General features: G+C 40.7%; 1 protein-coding gene across 3 annotated transcripts in view; it reads left to right on the forward strand.

The window, feature by feature from the left end:
- Nucleotides 1-22687, forward strand: part of hipk2 (homeodomain interacting protein kinase 2) — a 101960-nt gene that overhangs the window by 5719 nt on the left and 73554 nt on the right. For all 3 annotated transcript variants that reach the window (XM_072435430.1, XM_072435431.1, XM_072435432.1), the window contains exon 2: nucleotides 18723-19854. In XM_072435430.1, the coding sequence (XP_072291531.1) occupies nucleotides 18723-19854 (1132 nt within the window). The remainder of the gene's footprint in view (nucleotides 1-18722; nucleotides 19855-22687) is intronic.

A 22687-nucleotide genomic window follows, 5' to 3' on the forward strand; every position in this document is an offset into this window, starting at 1 on the left:
GCAGACTTGAGTGTAGCATCTGTTTAACAGCACAGTGCGAGTGTCGATACCTTCTGACTCGCCGCTTTGATCTGCACGGAGCCACAGTTCAAACAAAGGTTCACATTTTACTGCTTCTTTACATCACACCCGGTGAATAAAACCTCTTATGTTAACTTAGCCAATAATTACACTCAGATCTCTCCAGACCCACATAAAGAGCACTTTGTGTGTCTCAGCGTCAGGACGTTTTTATTAATATGTGGATGATATTGTAGAGCATGATCTGCGTTCTGCTGGCATACCATTAATTGCATGCTCACTTCACAATCTCTCATCATCCGCCAACGACCCCTGTGATACCGCCCGCCTCCACCCGCAATTCTCCGCCCCACCCCCACACCGCTGTCTCTTATCTGCCCCTCCATCCCGCTCTGTTTGGTGATAAGCCCAGAGAAAGAGGCCACTGTCCGACACACATGCTGCCCATGTGACAGTCCGGCACTGCAGCCATGGCCAGATTGAAAAGTCCATATGTCTGTGTAATGGAAGTGGCTTTGCTGGTGATGGACACGTCACCATATCACATTATAGTGAGAAAAACATTAAGATGTGACTGTTTTTAGCAGCATGACCAAACAACTGTGAAAAAAGTCTTTAATTTTCTTTCATTCATTTTGTCTAATACATTAACATTCCTCAAAGTTTCTAAATGAGAAAGCAATTAATCATGACATGCACAACCAGATAGAACTTATTTTTGCTTCTAAAATTGTGAAGATTATTATAAATTTCAGTTCTCATGACTTGTGACCTGAATAATAACTATTAAAAATGGGGTTCCTGACTTTAATCTTGTGCATTTGTTTGTTTAATTGGATCCCCATTGGCTGTTCTTTCTGATGTCCACATCTTAAAAACTAATTAAATACAACAGTATTGCATAAAATAAAAAAAACAATTTGGAAAGATACACAATTTAGAAGTTAATTAGTAAGTTTGTTTTTCACACAAAGAGTACATTGTAAACTAGGGCTGCAAGATAAATCGCTGTCAAATTTAAATTGCAATTTGAAAGGACGCAATTAGCAATGTGCAAAGGCAACAATTCTGCATAAAAACTGACCCTGTTGTTTCGATCTGCACAAGCATCTTCTGAAATAGATAATTTGTCTTATCAGTCTTTATGTCAATTCAACCGTACATGTTCAAAATGTAAACTTCGCAAATCTAATCGCAAATTGCAATGTTTGTTAGAAAAAATGCAATTTGATTTCCCCCCCCAAAGTGTTCTATTGTAAAAGCAGCACTTATATATCAGAACATGTAAATAAGAGCTTGAAGCAGAGACGGCTGTGTCACTTTGCCGTCTGAAAAAAGCTGTGCGCACGCCTGAAAATGTACTTTGTTTGTTTGTATATTTGGATCTCCATTAGCCATTGCCCTGGAGTTCACGTCCGAAAAAACAAAACAAAAACACTACATAATGTTACATAAAAAAACAAAAAATACACACAATTCAGAATAGATAAAAGTGCATTTAGTGTTTTCACCCAATGATTATGTCGTAAAAGCAGCACTTTGTGGCTGTGCGCTGCTTACATGGTATAATAATGTATTTTATCAATCAGAACCTGGAAGTAAGAGGCGTAAGGAGGTTTTACTTTAACTGGTTCATCCGTGTGTATGAAAAAAAAACAGAAAAACAGCCAATAAACCTTTGCATGTGCTAGAAAATTCATGCATGTCAATAATAGCGATGCGTCAAAAGGTTTGTGCAAGCTAGGAACTTATAAGAAAGACTTAAATACATGCTTTCTACCTTCTCGGTTTGAAAATGGGTAATAACGCAGCTTTAACCGAATAAGTGGGACATCCCTTCTGACCACTGTTGCGTTTTGTTCTCAACCCCCTCAACCCTCACCCAGACTGGGCCATGGCTCCCCCTGCGGCTGCCCGATCCCCTCCTCCTCACCCTCCATCATTACTCCCAGCTCTTAATGCTATTGTTTGTGATAATGCCCCCCGCACCACCGCCACCACCACCACCACCTCCACCCACCGCAGTCCGTCCATGCCAGTCCATTTGACATAGTGCGCGCTCTGAAGAGGAGTGCCTCCATCACCTCGGGCTCATTTGGCCTTTTAGCCTGGTCACATGGTGCGCGCATTAAACCGCTAAATAAAGTTGGACAAAGGCCGTGATGTAAAGGCGACAGATGATGTAACGGTTCTGCTCTGTGGGTGTATGCCAACCTGAATCTGACAGCGACTTTGACTGATCTTTGTGTTTGCTGGTATAACAGTTACAGACGTGTTTCAGTTTCAATTTCTAGCGAAGTCTGGAGTTTGTGCGTTCTCCAAGATAATGAGACAGGTTTGTTCTTCCAAAGAATAACATGGTGAATGAACATGTCTGCCTATTATTTTGGTGCAGTACAGAATCCACTCTTAAACATGACAAAATACAAATCTTTGTTATAATCATAGAGGGCTAGTAATGAAAACCTTTGTATTTTAATGTGCGTTTAACTATGTCTTACTTCTACTTGAGTAATAATGAGTTGTTTGTTTAAAGTTTACTTACTCGAGCACAACTATTGACTATTCCATTCTAAATTTCATCAAGCACTAAAATGAATAAGATTTATTTAATGTCTTTGGAATTATTTCAATAATCCTTAATGCATGACAAATATATGCAGATGCTAATAATCTAGGTTCCTATTGTGGAAGGTGCTAAAGATGACCTGCTTGTCTTATGGATATGTTATTGCTTTGCCTGGATTGTTCCACAACATGGTAGCTTATATTGCTTGCTTTTATTAAATAGTTTTTTATACTGCTAAAAGAGTTCTTGGGCTTATGGCATCACCTTCTTGTTTCCATGAAGATACTGCCAGGCCATACTGTCAAAGGTCAAATGTACATAGCACATTTATAAACACATATACTGCCTGAAGGTGGCGGTTCAACTAGCATTTCATGTCCCAAAGCTAATTAAACCTAATCTTAACTCTAATTTTAACCTGAATGTGAAAGAATATTGTCTAAAATAAGTCAAAAACTAAAAACAATAGAATTCTAACATGTCCCAATGCCTTATTCTTAACACTAATCTGAAACAAATAAACAATTCCGAAACACAAACTTAATCCTAACTTAAATTCTCTCCAAATTATGATAAATGTATTGACAAAAATGAATATTTGCTAACAAAAATAGGGGAAAATAATAGAATGCCAAGTTCCGCCCCTGAACCAAATGCCAAACTTTTAGGGAGGAGTCCCGCCCCAAAGTGCTGCGTGTATTAAATAACCCTGGACACAAGTTAAATTATAACATAAGACTGGAATGGACAGTTTTTAGCTGCAATTTGAACTCTCAGCAGAAGTAGCATCTCTTATGTTCAGGGAAAGAGAGTTCCATAGTTTAGTACCGGCCACAGAAAAACCTCTGTCTCCTCTAGTTTTGAATCTCAACCTAGGACAGTCCTGGAGCAGTTGGTCAGCTGACCTCAATACTCTGCCCCGAGTGTGCAAAACAAGCATTTCAGATAAGTACGAAGGTGTAAGATTGTGTATGGGCTTACCGTACAAACCAACAGTAAAATATTTAACTGGATTCCAATAACATACAGTGGTGCATTCCAGGCATACAAAACATCTCCATGGAGAATAGAAGCTTTTAGATCCTCCTCCAACACTTACATAGTGCAAGATTTACAGGATTATTAACCAGTAACAGGAGCTGCGTTGAGGTTTACAGAAGCCTCCGCGATGGCTTTCCAGCACTTCTCTGCAGCTCGGCCGGCGGTGCCAGGCCAGTGTCCGTCCTGCCTGCTGCTGGCATCACGGCTCAGTCCCCTCGGTCCGAGCAGAGGAGTGGAGCGATGGGTGGCTGCACAGATGGCTGCAGCAGGTACAGGCCTATACGCTTGGCTGATAACCAAAGGACTTCAAAAGCTCCTGCCCATTTAAAACCCAGAGGCACACAGCCGCCCACAGAACGGAGACAGCGCCGGGGCCTTAGTCAAACGAGGCATGGAAATGAGCAGTCCTGAATGGTGCCTCCTCCGTCACTTTTGCTTGGTGCTTTTGTGTTTCCCCTCAAAGACTCCTCATTGTCTTTTCCTGTTGGTTATCATTTTGCAGAACAGTCAGTTTTATACTTTTCAGAAATCCTACCACAATCACATGTACAATGAGTTAATTTCAGTCGTTGAAATTCAAAGTCACATTTTGTTTAACGCTACGTTTGAGGTCATCTGATAAAAGAATTGTCTGTAATTTTGGCAGTTTTTCCTATTGGCCACCGTGGTAAATTGCAAGCCTTTTACCTGCCCCCTTTCTATATTTGATATAATTGGCTGGTACAATTTTGGAAAAACCCAGCAGTAAGCTAAGTACTTATTCTTCTTGTACCACATTTTCATCAGTAAAAGTATTGATGCAACAGGACACTCTGCGGCCGGCCACGTCTCATTTCAAATCGCAGGGGCATAGAAAAGTATTTTTTATTCACCCCTTTTATCCCAAATGCAGCATCGAGGAGCATGAAAACAGAATAACAAGCTGCACACCTTTTTAGATCTACTTCTCACTTCAAAGCCTCAAGGCTGATCGTGGCCAGCCGTCTCTGCCCGGCAGTCCTTTGAACTGACCCCTGCCTTCAGTGTAAAAGCGAGAAGGTGACAGAGTGGAGGAGTAATGCAGAGACACAGGGATTGTATGGCAGCGTGTGTGTGTGTGTGTGTTTGTGTGTGTGTGTGTGGAGGGCACTGGCAGAGGTCACTGAGTGCTCTGAGGGGTTTGGGGCAGTTGGTTGGGTGGATGGGGTAAAGCGGGGGTTGAGAGGGATTTGGTTTGCGGCTTAAGAGGTTTGGGGGTAGTGGCATTTACCGTAAAGTCCTCTAACAACAACAGCAGCAACGTTTTACAGTGAGGTTATTTTGCAATTACAAATGGTTTTATTGCTGAAAAAAACTCAAAAACATGCATTATTACAGTGAGCGAGGTCGTTTGAACTTGGCGTCACCTGCTTGTCTCCACGGATATACTGTTCATAGAGTGTCGGGACATTCCAGGCAAAGCAATAATAATCTTCAAAAGTATAAAACATCTGATATTAATTGAGACCAAAACTATTAGCAAACAGATATTAATTTGAGCAAGTGCTAATATAAAATAAAACACATAAACAGGACAAAATGTGACCTTTCCTGAACAATTTTAGCAAAACTAGTATAAGACCTGATGGTAACATAAAGAAAGTACTATTATTTTGTGTTGGAAATGAAAAAAATCATCAAGTATTGAGTCCACCTTTAACTTTTCTTTCTTTCCTCCTTTGCTTTTGCTTTTATTTTACAATTTTGAACACATAAAACACAGAACATAGAACGCAGCACAGAGAGAGAAAACACAAAAGACCTAATGAAATGAAGTTAACGTTTCAATTTAGTCACATCTCTCTTAATGAATGTGCTGCAGTCTTGCTGTGTCGTCCAAAGGAGCAAACCTTGTCCAGTGAGTTTTGGGATTTAACAGAAATGCGACTCATAACCTTGACTTAGACTTCAGCAGACGCGGTTCCCTCTCATACAGGACACAGGCTGTATCTCATTAGCCTTCCCACTGTGCATGACATACATATATTCAAAGCTAAATACCTTTCAGCCTCGACTTACATTGATGGATTTGACTTTCAGCCTCGGAGCATTACGGCGGCCCCGGACAAGCAAATGGCTCCCCAGTGCTGCTGCCGTTAGATTTGATTTGATTCACAATAACGCACGTACCAGTGTGATGAATCATTATTTACTGATGTCCCTCGGATCATCTTTTCCATCTGCTAAAAGCTGCTCTCTCCGCGGCGATGGAGACGGGGGCGCGCCATAAACACTGCAGACGACGGGAACAGAAGTAAAATAACATCATGTGTTGTCGTGTAATCACAGCCACAGAAAGTTTAGTTATGTGTTAATCGTTCTGCGCTTGCCCGCTCTGGTTGTGGGTGTTATTGCGACGGTCTGAATAGCCATTTCCTGTCTGGAGTTGGCTGCTGTTTGCGATGTAAATATGAAGGGCTTTTCACATTGAATCAGACGCACATGAGTTGACTGGCCTGGCCGCATTTTTATTACCTCAGCGCTGCGGCCAGAAGGACGGCGCTCAGGCCACGATGATGACACACTGTCACCGGGATTAGGGACACATATGCACTGCTAAATTAGTCCAGGAACACGTGTTTGTCCCTGCGCTGTAATCTTTCAATAATCTGCTTCAATATATAGACGGAATTATATTAGAAGAGATGAGCAGAGCAGCATGTGGCTAGGAAATATTAAAAAGACAAAGCAATTTCAGTGTGCAGAGTAGCTAAACTAATGCATTGGTTTTATCTGGAGATGGTAAAGATACGACGCCAGACTGGAACACGAAATGAGACGCTTTTGTGAGACAGGGAGAGCTTCATGTTGTTTTAGCAACAGTGAAACGCAAAAGTTGGCTGTGTGATTCCCGCTTCTGTGTGTTATGTGTTGTCCTTGGGCAAGACACTTCATCCACTTTGCCTGTCGATTGGGGTACTGCGATTTCACTCTTTGTCCCACTCAATAGCGTAATCATCTGTATCGTAACACATCTTATATAATAGATCCTTTAAAATAAACTGTCATCAGAATGTTGATAATTCCAAAATGGAGTTAAAGTGAAGTGGATCATTCAGTATTTTCAATGATGAACTGATATCAAATGTAAATGCTAATGAATTTCGATCTGTATAACAAATAATAAGCAACAGTTTTGAAATTCAAGGGTAGAAATGTCAGTTTGCGTTACACAAGTACAAACACATATATAAATAACATTTTCTAGCCTCAAAATTGAATCTGAGCTTCACAAATAGTATAATTGTTGTAGATGAAATGAAAAACTATTGTGATTTTCATCATAATCTTCTAAACAAATGAACAGATAATATAAACTCTAATAGTAAAAGTCTTTGAACCAGGCTTTGAACCTTTGAAATTACATTATGTTCTGCTTCACTTTTGCCTCCATTTAGGAATTTAGACTGTTTCTGTTTATAAACCTTTAAAAGGTTTATTCATGGGTTTCAGGCAAATGATTCTTCATGCTTTTGTGAGGATCTTTTCCGAATCAAAATATTGCTTTGACATCGGTCCTCTGTTGGCATGCCAAATCCTTCAAAATTAAACAGGAATCCATGATTTCCGTGGTTCTATTTCCACTTATAATCATATCTTTATTAAGACATGATCGTTTCTGACATCAAGAAAAAGTCGGCAATATATTTATTGCAATATTTATATTATTACGACATTTTGATACACTTCTTGACACATATTAAAACTAACATGTGCATTCCTCAATTTATGAGTCAGACTCTTGCCAAACAAAAGCTTAACATTGAGAAAAACAAGATTAAAATCAAGACTGACTTTCGTCTTTGAAACACATATTTTCATTAAAAAACTGCACATTTCTGTCCGATGGAGGACCTTTGAGTTTGTTGCAGTATTGATTATTGATTAAACAATATTAGCGACTGATTGTTCAGCCTCACTGTCAATATTCTCACAGATATCGAAATCCATTATCATTTTTTACATTTTCGACCTCAACAAACGAACTCCGACCAAACATAACAATCACGGACATGACTTAATCCAGAGGTAAAGGAAAAGAACAATCCATGAGTCGCCTGGGGGCACGTGTTGAGACATTTTGTGGGGTGAAGAAGTCATCCGTCGTTTAATTTAGTCTGATGAGCTTCTTTCGCACGGCCCACTCACATATCACACGGTGTCGCCGCCTGGGGAGACATTCACACAATCAGAGAGACACAGAGTGCGCAGTGAGTGAGGAGGAGAAGAGGGCAGCAGAAGGCCAGCCGCAGGTGGGACACAAGCACCCGCCAGAGTAGGAAAGACGGGACGCAAATAGAACTTAGCTCATAATGGGACAGAAAAGATTAGCCGCAACTACATTTTTTTGCATTATGTCATAAAGGCAAGGCTCCTTTATTTAGAGTGAACATTTACATACAGAACAGCGACTCGGTGCGCTTTAGAGCGGAAAAGCACATGCGAAATCAAAGCAGTAGATGAACAAGACGCGTGCACATAGACAAATACATATTTAAAAAACTGAATGTGTCAAATTGTTTTAACAGTAAGGATTCGGTCCAGTGTTTGGACGGTGAGATTGCATGAGTATCAAAGATGGGCAAATTGTTCTTTCTTTCTTTCTTTTTTGTTGTTGTTTATTTATGTATTATGCAACTTGTGATTAAAAATGAATACCTCCATTTTTGTTGTATCCCGATAACGATATTCAGACGATCCAAGATAAATGTTTTAAACTATGTCTTTAAATGTATTAGTTGCAGTTTATTTATCAGGAAAAAAAAAAATATTGTCTACAAAATGAATCACAAAAGTTCAGAAATATCACCTTATTATTCCCTTATTTGAGCATAACTGTTTTAATTTTTCAGCTCTTCTTGTGCAATTGACTGAATATTAACATTTGGCGTGTCTCCTAAACAACCTTCACTTCTGATAAATTGTTGTTTTGAAGGAAAGCAAAATGAAAATAGCCTCTTGTAATAAAACTGCAAAAAGTTCTGATAACTATAGAAAGAAAAGAGCGACCCTCCAAATGGGGAAGTGATATTTCTGCACTGTTGTGGTTAGTTTTGGGCTCAAACGGGTACAACGCAACCTCATTTAAAACTGTTTGCGCCCTCATTTAAGGCAGGTTAAACAATGACACAAAACGGAAGAGTATTGGTTTTTGCACCCCTTTGAAACTTGAACGCACACACAGGCCCCTCGCGTTAGTTTCACTGCTTGTTTTATGGACCTGAACCACAACAATAAGATTACCTTTTGTCTGTCTCAAGTAAGGATGTCACTATTATCGTGAGAAGAAACATCACAACTTTATGATTACTGTCACAATTGATGGCACTTTGACTAAACTACAGTGAAATCTTCAATTCGATTTTTTCACAAGCTTTATAAAATCAGACTTTCTGCATGAAAAAGTAATTATACTGTCACAACAAGAAAAAAAAAGTACTTTATGTTTAGTTTCATGGATTATAGATTGAACTGAAATGACTAAATGTTGCTGTCTGCGATTCTAACGATTACTATTAAGTTATAATTAAGTTCTTTTGATTATTGTGACCTGAATATTTACAATTATCCATTATCAGTTATTCGGTTCCAAATAGGAACCAACCGAAAAGGTCTGGGAAATACCGGAATCGATGAAAAGATGTTCTTTCGGTGCCAACTTTGGATTCCTTGGCTTTACATTTCCACGTCAATGAGCGAACACAAACAAACCATGCGGACCGTGCGCACGACTGCGCCCTGCACAAACCAATGGCACAAACAGAACATTTGATCATAGTTCTGTCATGTTCAAACAAATCGCAGCGCATCACCAGAAGAGTCGCTCCTATCGATATCGAAACATGGGTATTGTATAGTAGTGGGGAAAATCTTACGGTACCCAGCAAATAATAAGATAAGATATTCCTTTCTTGTCCACACATGGGGAAATTCCATTGTTGCAACGGAGGTAGATACAGAGGAAAAGGACAGATCACTTATAGGAAGTTTAAAAACACTCTTAATAGAAGAACTCTTATAAACAAAACTCTTATAAATAAAAACTCCTATAGACAAAACCTCATTTCGTAATAAGGAATGGAGGGGAAAAATAAAGATAAAATAAAATAAAAACAGCTAGCGTGAGACAAGATAAATACTAATAATAACTCTATTTACATCAGTTATATGTACATGAATATGACGTTATTGCACATGGTTAAGTCAGTATTGCAAGTGTTCAGGGCTAGCAGTGTTTGTTATAAAGGTTATAATCTGGACATTCCTAGTCTCCAGACAGGACAATGGAATACATAAAAAGTTAGAAACGTCGGTGCCAAGTGACAGTTCATGTGGAGCGCAGCATTGTAACTAAAATTGCTTCAAAGTTAAGATAATGTTTGTTGTTTTGTCAACTACTTCATCAACTTCCAAAGAGTCTATTTGCACACATAGCTGGCTTCTTTGTGTTTCTTAGTGTTAAATGTTAGTTGCTGGATGCAGGTGCCCGTACTGCCTGGGCTCGTCGGACTGGTTCTCCTGTCATTTAAGGCTTATTGGTCCGGTTGAATGATCCCTCTGGGCGTACGTATGCATATGCTTTGCTGCAGAAGGAAGATGTCAATAAAGCACTTAGTACAGGCCATGAGATCACCCTTTCTCATGTCGAAAAGTGACAAAACACACCTATGTTTTTCTCATAAATCCGTGTTTTCCAGCTGGAAGTGAAAGGTTAAAAAAGAAAAGAAAAAAAGACTGTGCTAATTGAGTTTATGAGGAGCACACCCAAAACCATCGCCGCTGCGGGACAGGGCAGAGTGGCAGGGCGGAGAGAACATGTCATCTCCTCAAAGCGTTTCCATACGGTCAGAGCTGAACACTACAGATTCATAATAGAAATGTATCAATGTTAAAAATATCAAAGGAAATATAAATAATTATGACTATTATGTTTTAGACACACTTTACTAAAACTTGAAACGATCAAAATTCCAATTCTGTCCATTTGAATTGATGCAAAATTCGAAATATGCATCAGAGTTGCTTTGTTTTTGCTTCAATCTGAAATAATGATGATGTCCACACAAATGTATCTGTGTCAATCGCTATACATGTTGAAAATATATACATTTTTATCATATTTGCCTTAAATCCCTTCTTTTTTTCCGCCCAGAGCTGATGTTTTCCCCACGCACAATAAAAGATTCATCATATTTGTGATATGTGATATGAATCATGCAAAATGTAGATTTTAATAATTATCCTGTATCATCCCTGCATCTTCTTATCGTTCAATAAATAAATAAATAATTAGCTGTAACAATATTCTTCGGGGCTCAATATTTATCGACTATACATTTATTTTTGTTATTTTCTTGTTGTTCGCCTGTGGAGGGTTGAATAAGAAAACTTTACAGACTATAGATACAAAGTAGTGTTTTATTTAATTTATTTATTGCAGCTCATGTTTATTTTGCTACTACAATACATCAGACATTTAACAAAGAGTTATTGTGTCAGTGGCATACAATAGTTTCAATATTATTGTTTATCATGATATATTTCTGTCGCTGTATATCCTACTTCAAAATTTGTGACAAGCCTGTATCAATTCTTAACATTTTTGAAACATTACTTCAGAACCTTTGACCCACATGTTTGCCCTTGTTATTATGTATTTAGCTGCACAATTCTAGTGCATCTCCAATGGCTTTGTTTTCATGTACCAGTTCAAAACCTCCTGTTGTCCGCACACATTTCTCAGTGTTTGCCGCTGTGCATGTTGAAACACACAATCCAGTTGGGAATATCGCCGCATGTTTTCAGGCTGTGAACTTAAGGCGACCACATCCTTCTGTCTAATTCCTTTTTGTGAAGCTCAACACAAACTGGAGTAAAACCGTAAGACCTGTGTATAAATCAATTTCGCAATCTACATCTCTCCCCACGACTGCGCCCTTCACCCTGTCGTCGTTTGTGGTGTTCGTCCCATTATAGGACATGGTTAGGTGTCTGGATGATTGTACTGACAGAGGAGGAAGTGTTGGGTGGTGGGCTGGGTACTGTGTGTGTGTGTGTGTTTGTGTGTGTGATAAGTGTTATGGGGAGCTGGGCGGCGGCTTATCAGGGACATGTCTTCGTCCCCGTGCGGCCTGTTGATGTGCATTCACCAGTGAAGTCAAAGCACCCGTGAAGGCAGTCAAGCTTCACGTGAACAGGTGCTGCTGCGTTATGTCTTTGTTCAGCATCACACATGTTTTTTTTTACTGGACAAGCCGTTTCTTACAATTATCATAACAAAACCTGTTGTTGAAATCTATGAAATGAATGAAATGAAGGGTGATTCTGTGTAGTAATAGTCATAGTGCGGTAATATTTGCAGTACTTACAAGCAGTAATTGCATACTACGATACTAAAATGTCCATACCAAGGGAATGATACTCGCTACCAATTTTTATGCCACAGTATTTAAAGCAAAACTATAATTTTGTAAACAGCAGAAGGTAATTTTAAACACACAACATTATCAGTTCCTTCAAAATATGTTTAAGATCATTCTGAAACTATTAAAGAAAGGTTCAATTCAGTGACGTTTTTGTTGTTTTTTGTTATTTTTTACCATCAATACTTGTCCAAATGAGTATGCAGTTTCGATACTAGTTTTAGTATCAATTCATAACTAGGTATCTATTTCTTTGAAACCATATCAGTTGTTGCAAGAGTGCTAGTGATAATACAAATTACAAGGTACTTTCTTCATTTATTTATGGATTTATAACCAGCAGAAGGCTAGTTGCAGCAGTGGGGGTAAAATTTGTATCGATAGTAAGACTATTATTTGTAGCTGTTGATTAATTTCGTGCAACGTCTTTTTCCACTACACTCGACTGAATGTGGATAAAGCAGTGTTTTGTCCTTTTCATACTTGGAACCCTCTTGACTTGATTAATAAGAATACTTGCACGATCACAGGAGCCACCCTTCCTCTCCCCGCTCCGTCTCCACGCTTCAGCGCCTGGTTAGCCTGACCTGGCAGTATAAACAAACCAAATGTTTTTCTCACTCCAGCCGTTTTATGACCACCTTTAACTGCATGAATGGCCGCTGTCTTATCTGCTGACAGTTAGCTCTGGGGAAGCAGCACATTTACTTAAGATTAGCCGCAACCTGGCATGTTATCACGAGTGGCAATGTTGTCCGGAGTTATTTCTCAGCTGTTGAGTGTGTGTGTGTGCGGGCTATATTTGTGCTCAGCATTAATGTGTGTTGTGTTTTTAAGCTGACCAAACACGTTATCTTGCAGCTAGAGCAATATGGTGTATCTTTGACTTCCAGGAAGAGCTTAGGAGTGTCAAGTTTACTGCGATTCCGCTAATTCATAAGCCATGAACATTAGCGCGTGTTTGTGCCAATCAAACGAACGAAACATCGGCCACCTTAGACTAGTCTTTTGTTGTTGCGTATGTTATGAAGTGGGTTACAGAGGCACATGAGCATATAGGCTGATGGAGAGGCAGTCCGCGTGACAATATCTCCCCCTGAGCCTGTTTGCTGCATTATTCTATAAATAAACAGGGATGCGAGAGCTCCAAAAGCAGCCAGGGTGGTCAATAGTGTTGAGGGTGAGCCAGGCGAGGGCACAGGACTGTTAGTATGGACAACAAGCTCCTATACGCTGTGTCTTTGGTCTAAAACCCAGCACCACAAAGACATTCCTCCTGTGCAGTGACGCCTTTGTATGTGAAGCAGATAAATAAGACATGTAAACTGTAGGCGCGAATGGTTTAATGCCCTATGGTTAAGAAGAGGTGGTTTAATGTATGAAAACACATTGGAGTATTGTTTTCGCCTTTCCTATCGAATCACGGACACGCAAGTACTTGAAGTGCTCTCTGCATCTATCACATCAGAATATGAAAGCTCCATTTAAAAACGTGTTTGTATGTCCGTGTTGTTATAGCGCCATCAGGAATCAGCGCCAACAAGTATGACAAGTACTCAGACCTAAGGTGCGCTGCGTTCATGACTTTTTCATAGTATCTCGCTTGTGTCCATGTCTTTCATTTTTATTTACTGACTATGCGGAGTTTGCAAGACGATGGTGGTTTGCATATGTGAAACAGATAATGAATGGTTGTCACTGAGTACAAGCTGTGCATGTTCAGACTTCGATAACAAAAACGAACCAGGATTGATTACATTGAGCAGCTTAGCAGAAATGATAGCTTTTGTAATAAACTTTCAACAGTCGTAATTTAGTCATTATTTATTGGAACTAAATTCAGCATTGTGCCGTTTGTACCTTCAAAATGTTCTGTGATCGTTCCAGCCCTATTCAGAAGACTGGAGTTTTTCCCCTCACTTTGTCCTAACAGTGCGAAGATGTTCAGAAACTGCAGCAAAGGGTGAGATAATGCTTTGTCTAGACAGTCTGAAGTCATTTCATTAGCCGGTGACTGGGCTTACCCCCTCTGCCCTGTCGGCACACAGATTCTGGGCTGTCCACTTTAAAGACATGGGTCATCGCCGTGTCTCCACTGGTGTCTGGAGACATAGTCTTGGGGAGAAGTCCAAATATAACCAGAGAATGGGCCAAGCTTGCAGTGGTCGCCTAGGTGACTGAGGCTGGACAGGTTTCTCTCCTTTTTGGCATTATGGAAAGACTAGACGTAGATAAACTCAACAATCCAACGAAGGATAACTCTTGGTAATAAATTGCAAAACATATTCATCTCATATTGACACTGCGAACATTAGAAATTCCGATTTGTCTGGAACACGGAACTTTTGGATACGCGGCGTGACTTGCTCTTGAACAATTGCCAGGTTTTATATTAAAAGACTATTTGTAATTACAAAGCAGCACTTGGCAGGTTTTGTGGAGTCTAAAGGCGCTCTCATCAATACTCTCTGTCATGTTGTCAGCACAGTATAAATGACGGGTTTAATAAAGGAGAGTAAACAGAAGCAGGTCACAGGCGAGAATGTGAGGGCCACCCGTCGCCCCGCGCTCTACCTTCCATCCTGCCCTCCCCTTTCAGCCTGTCCCACAGTCTTGCACGGCACGCACAAAACGGCCCTGATCCTCCCCCAAAAAAGAAGATTAACCAACCCCTGACAGAGGAGTAATTTCTCTCAAAACACAGACTATTACCATTTCAACATGCAGCCGCTAAAGTGGAAAATGCAGTTCTGGTATGCTGCTTAATTGCGTGCGTAGGACTCAGAGTTACTTAAGGTATGCAAAGAGGGCCTTGGATTGTCCAGTGAACAAAAACAATAGGCTTTGGGCATAAAATTAGAATAAACTTGAATAGAGAAGGTCTCTGTTGCCACAAAGCAGGGTTTGGTTGTTCACATGAGTTATGAGTTATATTTTGGTCACATTGTTGCTCGCGTATGCCGTCATGAGATAACATTCCTGCTGCTTGACCTCTTGATTCATTTAATTACTTATCGGCATTCAACACAAGGCTATGAAATGTGCTGCCGTCGGAGCACAACGCCAACATTGTCCTAATCACGACTGGACAAAATGTTTCAAATGTTTCTTTGCATTTCTTTGCAATATCGGTCTGTTATTACTGAAATCCGGGATGTTTGGCCTTCAGTGCACCACGCAGGCAATGTCACGCAAACTCTGCAGCCAAACTGAGAGTCAATGAGGGCTCATGCTAATGTGAAGTGCAGCATGCTTGGATTTGGCCTTGTTAAACCTGAGCTTATCCATAGTCATGCAGGCAGAAAGGCAGATGCGCAGAATTTTCCATACAAAAAACTGGATTCATCTGACCAATAGAGCAAGTTAAATTGTCTTGTTAAACGTCCTACTTCGCCTTGAAACTTGAATGACAGCAGTTTGTTCATTCTTTGATCAGGCCATTGTTGTACATGTACATTTTATCCGAGGTTGGTTTGCACTTAGCATAAAACTGTTACAACACTTGTGAATACGTAGGTAAGACGGGACCTCGATCAATATTAGTGAATTTGGAGAAGACCTAAATATACACAGAGCGGTCGAACATAGTATATATTTACAGCCAGTGGAAAAGTGTGAATACATTGATTATTCCTTCATTTAATTGGTGGTAGAATGTGCAGTAAGTGAGCATTTTGTCAAGGTTATGTGTCAGGAAAATATGGGGAAAATAATAAATGTGCGGCTTTCGACAATTTTAGGAGTGGTAAAATTATGGCATTGAAGGATGCAAATGCAGAGGACAAATTTACCTACGGGGACAATACAATGTAAGTTACCATAGCCTTTACCTTATATACCTGGCAGTGGCACATAATCACTCACATTATGTCAACTTCGACTTTGCATATTTGTATAAACTGAAGGCTAGTTGGATGGTTTAATGAGATGTGGATGTAAATGCGTCTGATTGCGCGATGCTGCTGCACAGAGCTTGGTCTTGTAAAACCCTTTCCTATCCGTAATCATTCTGGCAGATATGTAATCCAGAATTTTCCATACAAGGCGCAGACGAGCGTTTTTTTCCCCTGTCCGTCCATCTCCTCCGTCGCCATCATTATCTCGTCAGCCTCACTCACACACTGTTGACGCAGCTCTGTGACGAAACCCATCATTCAAATTATTTTTAGCGTAAAGTCCAGGCACTGGAATTGGTAATCCAAGCAGTGACATCTGGCCTTGAGGGTTTATGTGATTAGCCCAGAGCCTTGCCCCTAATAGCCTATAGCGGACGTTCTACATTACCGCGCTGAAACGGCCAGAGCGACCCATGGGTTTCAGAATGATGATAACAATTCCAAAATTAATATTATATCTTTTAAATGGGCAAAAGTCCTCAAACATATCATATGAACAGGAAGCTGAAACCCATGAATGGCCTTGACGCAACATTTCTGCGTTAAATGCGAAACATAAATTGTGCAGGAAGAAGCACGGCAACTGCAAGTTCATTTAAGGTGCATTTTAGGGTTATGGCCGGAGATGAAGATAACTAGTATGCACGACCAAATGGACACCCAAAAATAAATGCTGAAACGGAAAGACTAGAAGAGGTCAAGAGATTTAAAAACAAGCCAAGCGGAGTCTTGTGGAAGGCTGCCAGCGTCCTAGTGAATTAATCATCATCACCACTCGAAGGGCTAATAATGACAAAGTGACCAGGCTTGTTCCCTCGTTTTCAGGCTTTCTATGCACACAACGCTGGTCACAATTATGGAAGTCAGCCCGTCTTAAAGGGGAAATGGTCCTTTAATCATCTCAACTTTACTGCTTTAAATATATAAAAACCCCAGCCAAAGAACGCAAGGTTTGTTTTTTGTTTTTTTGTTTTTGTCTTGAGTACATTACAATATCTATGGTACAGAACAAGACAGAACAAAGAAATACAACACAATTTTAACATTTGAAGGACCTTTTCCAAAAATTGCCAAGCTTATAAATCATTGTTGGACTTTCATCTTCGATTATACAATGTTGGGTTTTTCACATAATACTTCTCTTTACATAAAGCAACTTCACTATTGAGCACTCAAACAATAAATGAAACTCATCACCAACATGATTTGTACAACGGTTACTGAAAAGTCAATCTCTATCTATGCTCTTATAACGCCCAACAATCTTTGACAAGCTGTTGTTTCCAGTTCTTGAATTACAAAAAACAGACACTTTAACCATTGTTTCACACTCTGCATTTCTTAACTGGTGTTATGCCAAATATAACGTAATACATTCTTGTTTTAATGATATTTATGCTAAAACAATCTTTCTGGAACAGTATTAAGATCGTGGAATGTATTACAAAGACCATTTTACGTTCAAATACTTTCACTTATTCTTTTGAATCTGAAATTATTCCAAGTAATTCTGATTAGGAAACATTTGACTTGACCATTCTTTAAAAGTGCACTACATAACTATTCCCCCGTCTTGTCCCCATTACTTCCATGTATTCAGTTTGCTCATTGTTTGCCCAAAAATGCCTTAAAAACGTGCATTTTTACTGTGAGCGAACTCGTCTCGCCACAGATCTGACCTGTAACTTCGAGCTTCCTGCTTTCCTTAATGGAGATACCTAAGTTTAATTCCATAGCGTACTGGAACTTTCCGGGCCAAGTACTAACCTCCCCACGCAGAGGATCTGATAGTGGACCCGCCCCCAGAAGAGTTACATGTGCAACTTTAAATGACTCCAAACAGTCAGTGATGAGTGAGGCTTAATTGTGTGTGTGGGAATCGGAGAAACCAGGTGGTAGCTCTTAGTTTGTTGGGAGTAAACCCATTTTGGCTTTACTGAAAACTGTTTAAACATGCAATTAACACAAGTCTCTTATAATCTGCTTTGTGCTGTAATAATCATTTCAATGCTATAAACAAGTGTGTTTGTTTGCAAAGAGCGAGATAAAGAAAGGGACTATTTTGGGCCGTTGTTTACTCAGAGAAGCTGCTGCAGTCTGTTCCCAGGAGCTTGACACAGCCATGCTGCAGTTTTGCTTTTGTTTTGTTGTCTTCGGGATTTTGTGGTTGAGAGGGAGTTCACTGCCCCTCTGCTGTTCTCGTCATTACTTGAGTGAAAATTATTAAAGCACTTCTTCCCCAAAATGAGTAATTATTTATTTATAGTAAATTCAAGGCCACAGTTTTGTAGAAAGAAAAACCCTGTTATTGAAATGCAATAGTTCTCTAAGACGTGTTTGCTCTTTGCCACTGTTTTATTTTGTTTTGCCGTCTCAGTGGAGTGTCCAGTGAATCAGTATTCTTGTAGTTTTCTTTCAGTCTGTGTGTTAGTGCAGATGGGAACCGTAGGGAAATGGCATTTCCTGTGCATGGCTGGTATCTACACTCTGAAAAACATAGTCTTTCATAAGAGTATTAGGCTTAATTTATAGCATAACATCACTGAACCATAGAAATATTAATTTAGCAAACATTCCATGACACTTTATTTAATTCTTACTTTTTACTGTTAAGTTAAAGATTTCAAGAGATGAATAACCCACGCTGTCTTTATTTAAAGCTTGACGCTACCACTCGTATTTCAGACACTCTCAAATTCCTAACCTCTCACTTTCATTTCTGTCCCCTGCCCCTCCCCTCTCCCCCTGTCACAGGTATGGCCTCGCAAGTGCAAGTCTTCTCCCCCCACACTCTCCAGTCAAGTGCCTTCTTTAGCGTAAAGAAACTGAAGGTGGAGCAAAGTTGTAACTGGGATATGACAGGGTACGGCACGCACAGCAAAGTCTACAGCCACAACAGCAGTAAGAACGTGTCAGCCACCAGCGGGCCCCTGGGGATCAACAGCTCCACGCTGCCCTACGAACAGGCGCTCATCTTTCCTGCCAGCACAGGCCACATCGTGGTGGCCTCAGCCAGCAGCACTTCTGGAGCAGTTGGATCACTCCTGGGCAGTGGAGGCGGAGGTAGCAGCAGCAACAGCAGCACTGGGGGTGGCAGTGCGCTCCACAACCTGACGCGGCGCAGCACTGTCAGTCTCTTAGACACCTACCAGAGATGTGGGCTTAAACGCAAGAGTGAGGAGCTTGACAACAACAGCAGTGTGCAGATCATTGAGGAGCACGGCCCACCCATGATCCATAACGGAGCAGCCAGTGGCGCCACAGTGGCTACAGCGGCCACTGCCACCTCAACAGCCACATCCAAAAACAGTGGCTCCAACAATGAGGGAGATTACCAGCTCGTGCAGCATGAGGTGCTCTGTTCAATGACCAACACATATGAGGTGTTGGAGTTCTTGGGAAGGGGGACGTTTGGACAGGTTGTCAAGTGTTGGAAGAGGGGTACAAATGAGATAGTTGCAATCAAAATCTTGAAAAATCACCCATCATATGCACGGCAGGGCCAGATTGAGGTCAGTATCTTGGCACGTCTGAGCACAGAGAGCGCAGATGACTACAACTTCGTGAGGGCCTACGAGTGCTTCCAGCACAAGAACCACACGTGCCTGGTGTTTGAGATGCTGGAGCAGAATCTGTACGACTTCCTCAAACAGAACAAGTTCAGCCCTCTGCCGCTAAAGTACATCAGACCTGTTCTGCAGCAGGTGGCCACAGCACTAATGAAACTCAAGAGTCTGGGACTGATCCACGCTGACCTGAAGCCAGAGAACATCATGCTGGTGGACCCATCCAGACAGCCGTACAGAGTAAAGGTCATTGACTTCGGTTCAGCCAGCCATGTGTCCAAAGCGGTGTGTTCCACCTATCTACAGTCCAGATACTACAGGTAGGACACTTCATTTTGTCTAAGGTTTCATGTCTGATCTGATGCTTTTATGTTGAATATTGTGCTAGCGATTCATATTGAGGCTTTTCTTTTAATATCAAATACATTATATTCAAACATGTTCTTTGTGCTCTATGCATTATATATAGTAAGTTATGACGTCATGATGAGCCCTGCACTTTTGTGGTTAGCTGACGTTACAAGTCATTCCGTCTGCACAGTGAAGAGGCAGTGGGCCCACCGGCTTCTGTGGGCCCCTGTCCCTAGGCCCCCGGACCTCAGCCCCCATCCTTGGCTCCCATTTCCCCTGGCTCCTATTCCCCCTGAGGATATAGATGAGGGGGTCAGCTGGAGTTCTGCTGTAATATGTGCCTGTAATCCACACTTGAGAGATGGGCATTAGAAGCAGAGGACTCTCTGGGAAGGCTTTGCTCCTCCCTGTATTTCCTTAACATTCAAATTTAACCCATAACAAACAGCTATGTGTGAGGATTCAAAGTCAATGTCAGAACAGAGAGAAGCTTTGTTTGGGTCTGGGCCTGATGCGGGCATGAACAGATGTGTGTTAGGACATTGTCCATAACTGTCCACATGCCAGGTGCTGGTCTGCTCTGCACTGTGGAGGATCTGTGCTTGTCAGTGAGTAGAATATGTTGATGTTGAAATAATGATAATCGTATTACTTATGGTGATTCTTTGAAAAAAAATCAAATATAGAAATACAAATATAAACATCCACTCCTAAAATATACTTAACCTTTATTTTGGCTAACTTTTAGAATAGCATCAACAGGGATGAGGACGTGCAGTTATATCCGTTTGAATAGCTCATCCTGAAGTAAACATCAGAGGTTGTTGCTCCTCCTCTTTACGTCAACAAGGACACGGGAATAATGTGTTCCTGTTTGTTTTCTGCTCAAGTGACCAGTGAAAGAGATCATCCCTTCATTTTCTCCTGGCTGCAGACAAGGGGAAAAAAAGGAACATCATTGGCCAGAAAATGACCCATGAGCCTCGGCATGCTAAAGCCGGGAATTCTGTGAACCTGGTATGGCAACTGGTGCTATGTTGGTGTGTGCGGGTTGTTCTTTTCAAGGTCTAATTTTTTGTAATGGATCAAATCTTCTGCACACACCAGTTTAATGGGTAGATAAGGATGAGCATACGGGTGTCTTAGCATCGTGTGCACTTTGGGACGCAAACAAACGAGTGAGGCGGTTCACGTGAAGTTCAAATACTTACGGTAGATGAGAGAGTCAGACTCTTTGATCATTTCAAAGAAATAGGTCTGGTTTTGGACCAATAATACAGGTACATGGGCTATACACTGCCCAACTTGACAAACTAAATGCATCCCATTAAAACACTTTCTAAATGGAAAATGGTTATATGCATGAAGCAGGTAATCCACATCCATATTATGAGTTAACCAATGCAAGCCGTGCCATAGCCTGCTCACAGCTGTTTCGGATGTCATCGCGAGCGCTCGCAGTCGGCGGCCTGTGTGTGTAAAGGCCTTGCAAATGAGTTATGGATTTTCCACAAGGTTGACTCATGCAAATAAAATACCCATAGCATTCGAGGCAAACAGGTGATGCACGTTTGGCAAAAGGTGCACTGTGACTTTGATTGCTCATGTACCTTGGATCATGTGTCACTGTCAATAGCATGTCTGCTGTCTTTAAGCATTGCGTCACTTTACCATGTCCTTGTTTGTCTTCCTGTTCTTAATTATACCATAGAAAGCATGTCATTATTACACCACACACCAGCTTTATGTGTTGCTTTTGTATTGAATGCTCCCCTATTATTATCTATAGGTAATGATGTAATAGGTAAGCCGGATAGTCAAGCTTGCCTTGTACCAGATAAAAGGATTATGAACTTGGCCCTCATGGAACTATTTGTCCTATTTATCTAATCAGGTAAAGCCATGAAACATGAACTGAGCTGGCCATTTTGGAAAATAGATAGAACTTTCAAAGGCTTATATCAACATAAAATCAGTTAATTAAGATAAGAGAAGCTTTATTCGTCCCACAATGGGGAAATTATGGGCATCTGCTCGTCATATGGTGATGTAGGTAATGGATGTTCGGGATTAACTGCTCCTGTCGTGTGCCATCGTTTAGTGACCCACTGGGAAAGTTCATGTAAAGAAGAAAAGGGACATCCTTGACCAGATAATTACCCATGAGCCGCAGCATGCTAAACCTGGGACTTGACCCTTGTTTGGCAGTGGGTGTGATGTTGGTGTATGGTTATTGCCTTTTTCAATGGATTTGTTATAGATTTAAAAACGATGCTCACTCCAGTTCAAAGGGTGATATATGGATGCTGTGTCTTAGCATTTTATCCACTTTGGGCAGCCTACGAGGAGAGGTAAAGAGTTCCCTATGAAAAATGAGACTTAATGATGTTCCTCAGATGCACAGACGTGGTGTACATGTTTATGATTCTCACCTGCAAATTACGACGCTGACATTTAAAACATTTTGAGTGAGCACACCTCGTAACACTCCTCTACATTGAAACTAAATAAAAAGTAATCAATTGCCAAAATCTGTTCTGTTCTGATCTGTTCCTATGGAAGTAAACAGCCCTCCAAGTGCTTTTACACAATTCACTTTCAGAGGAATGAATTCAACTATTAGATTCTACTAATCAAACTGATATCTAAATCTAGCTCCATGAAAATGTTAATATGTATTTTTTCCATCATATTGCCCACCTCTAAGACAAGTATAGAATGTACACATTGTCAGTCCCAACGCTGCTAGGGACATATGTCAAAAACTTTTCAAAATCCTGAACTTTGGAACTCCCTTCCCCC

The sequence above is a fragment of the Eucyclogobius newberryi genome, unplaced genomic scaffold (genome assembly GCF_026437365.1).
Source record: "Eucyclogobius newberryi isolate DKJ021-1_F unplaced genomic scaffold, fEucNew1.0.hap1 SCAF_7, whole genome shotgun sequence".
Lineage (NCBI taxonomy): Eukaryota > Metazoa > Chordata > Actinopteri > Gobiiformes > Gobiidae > Eucyclogobius > Eucyclogobius newberryi.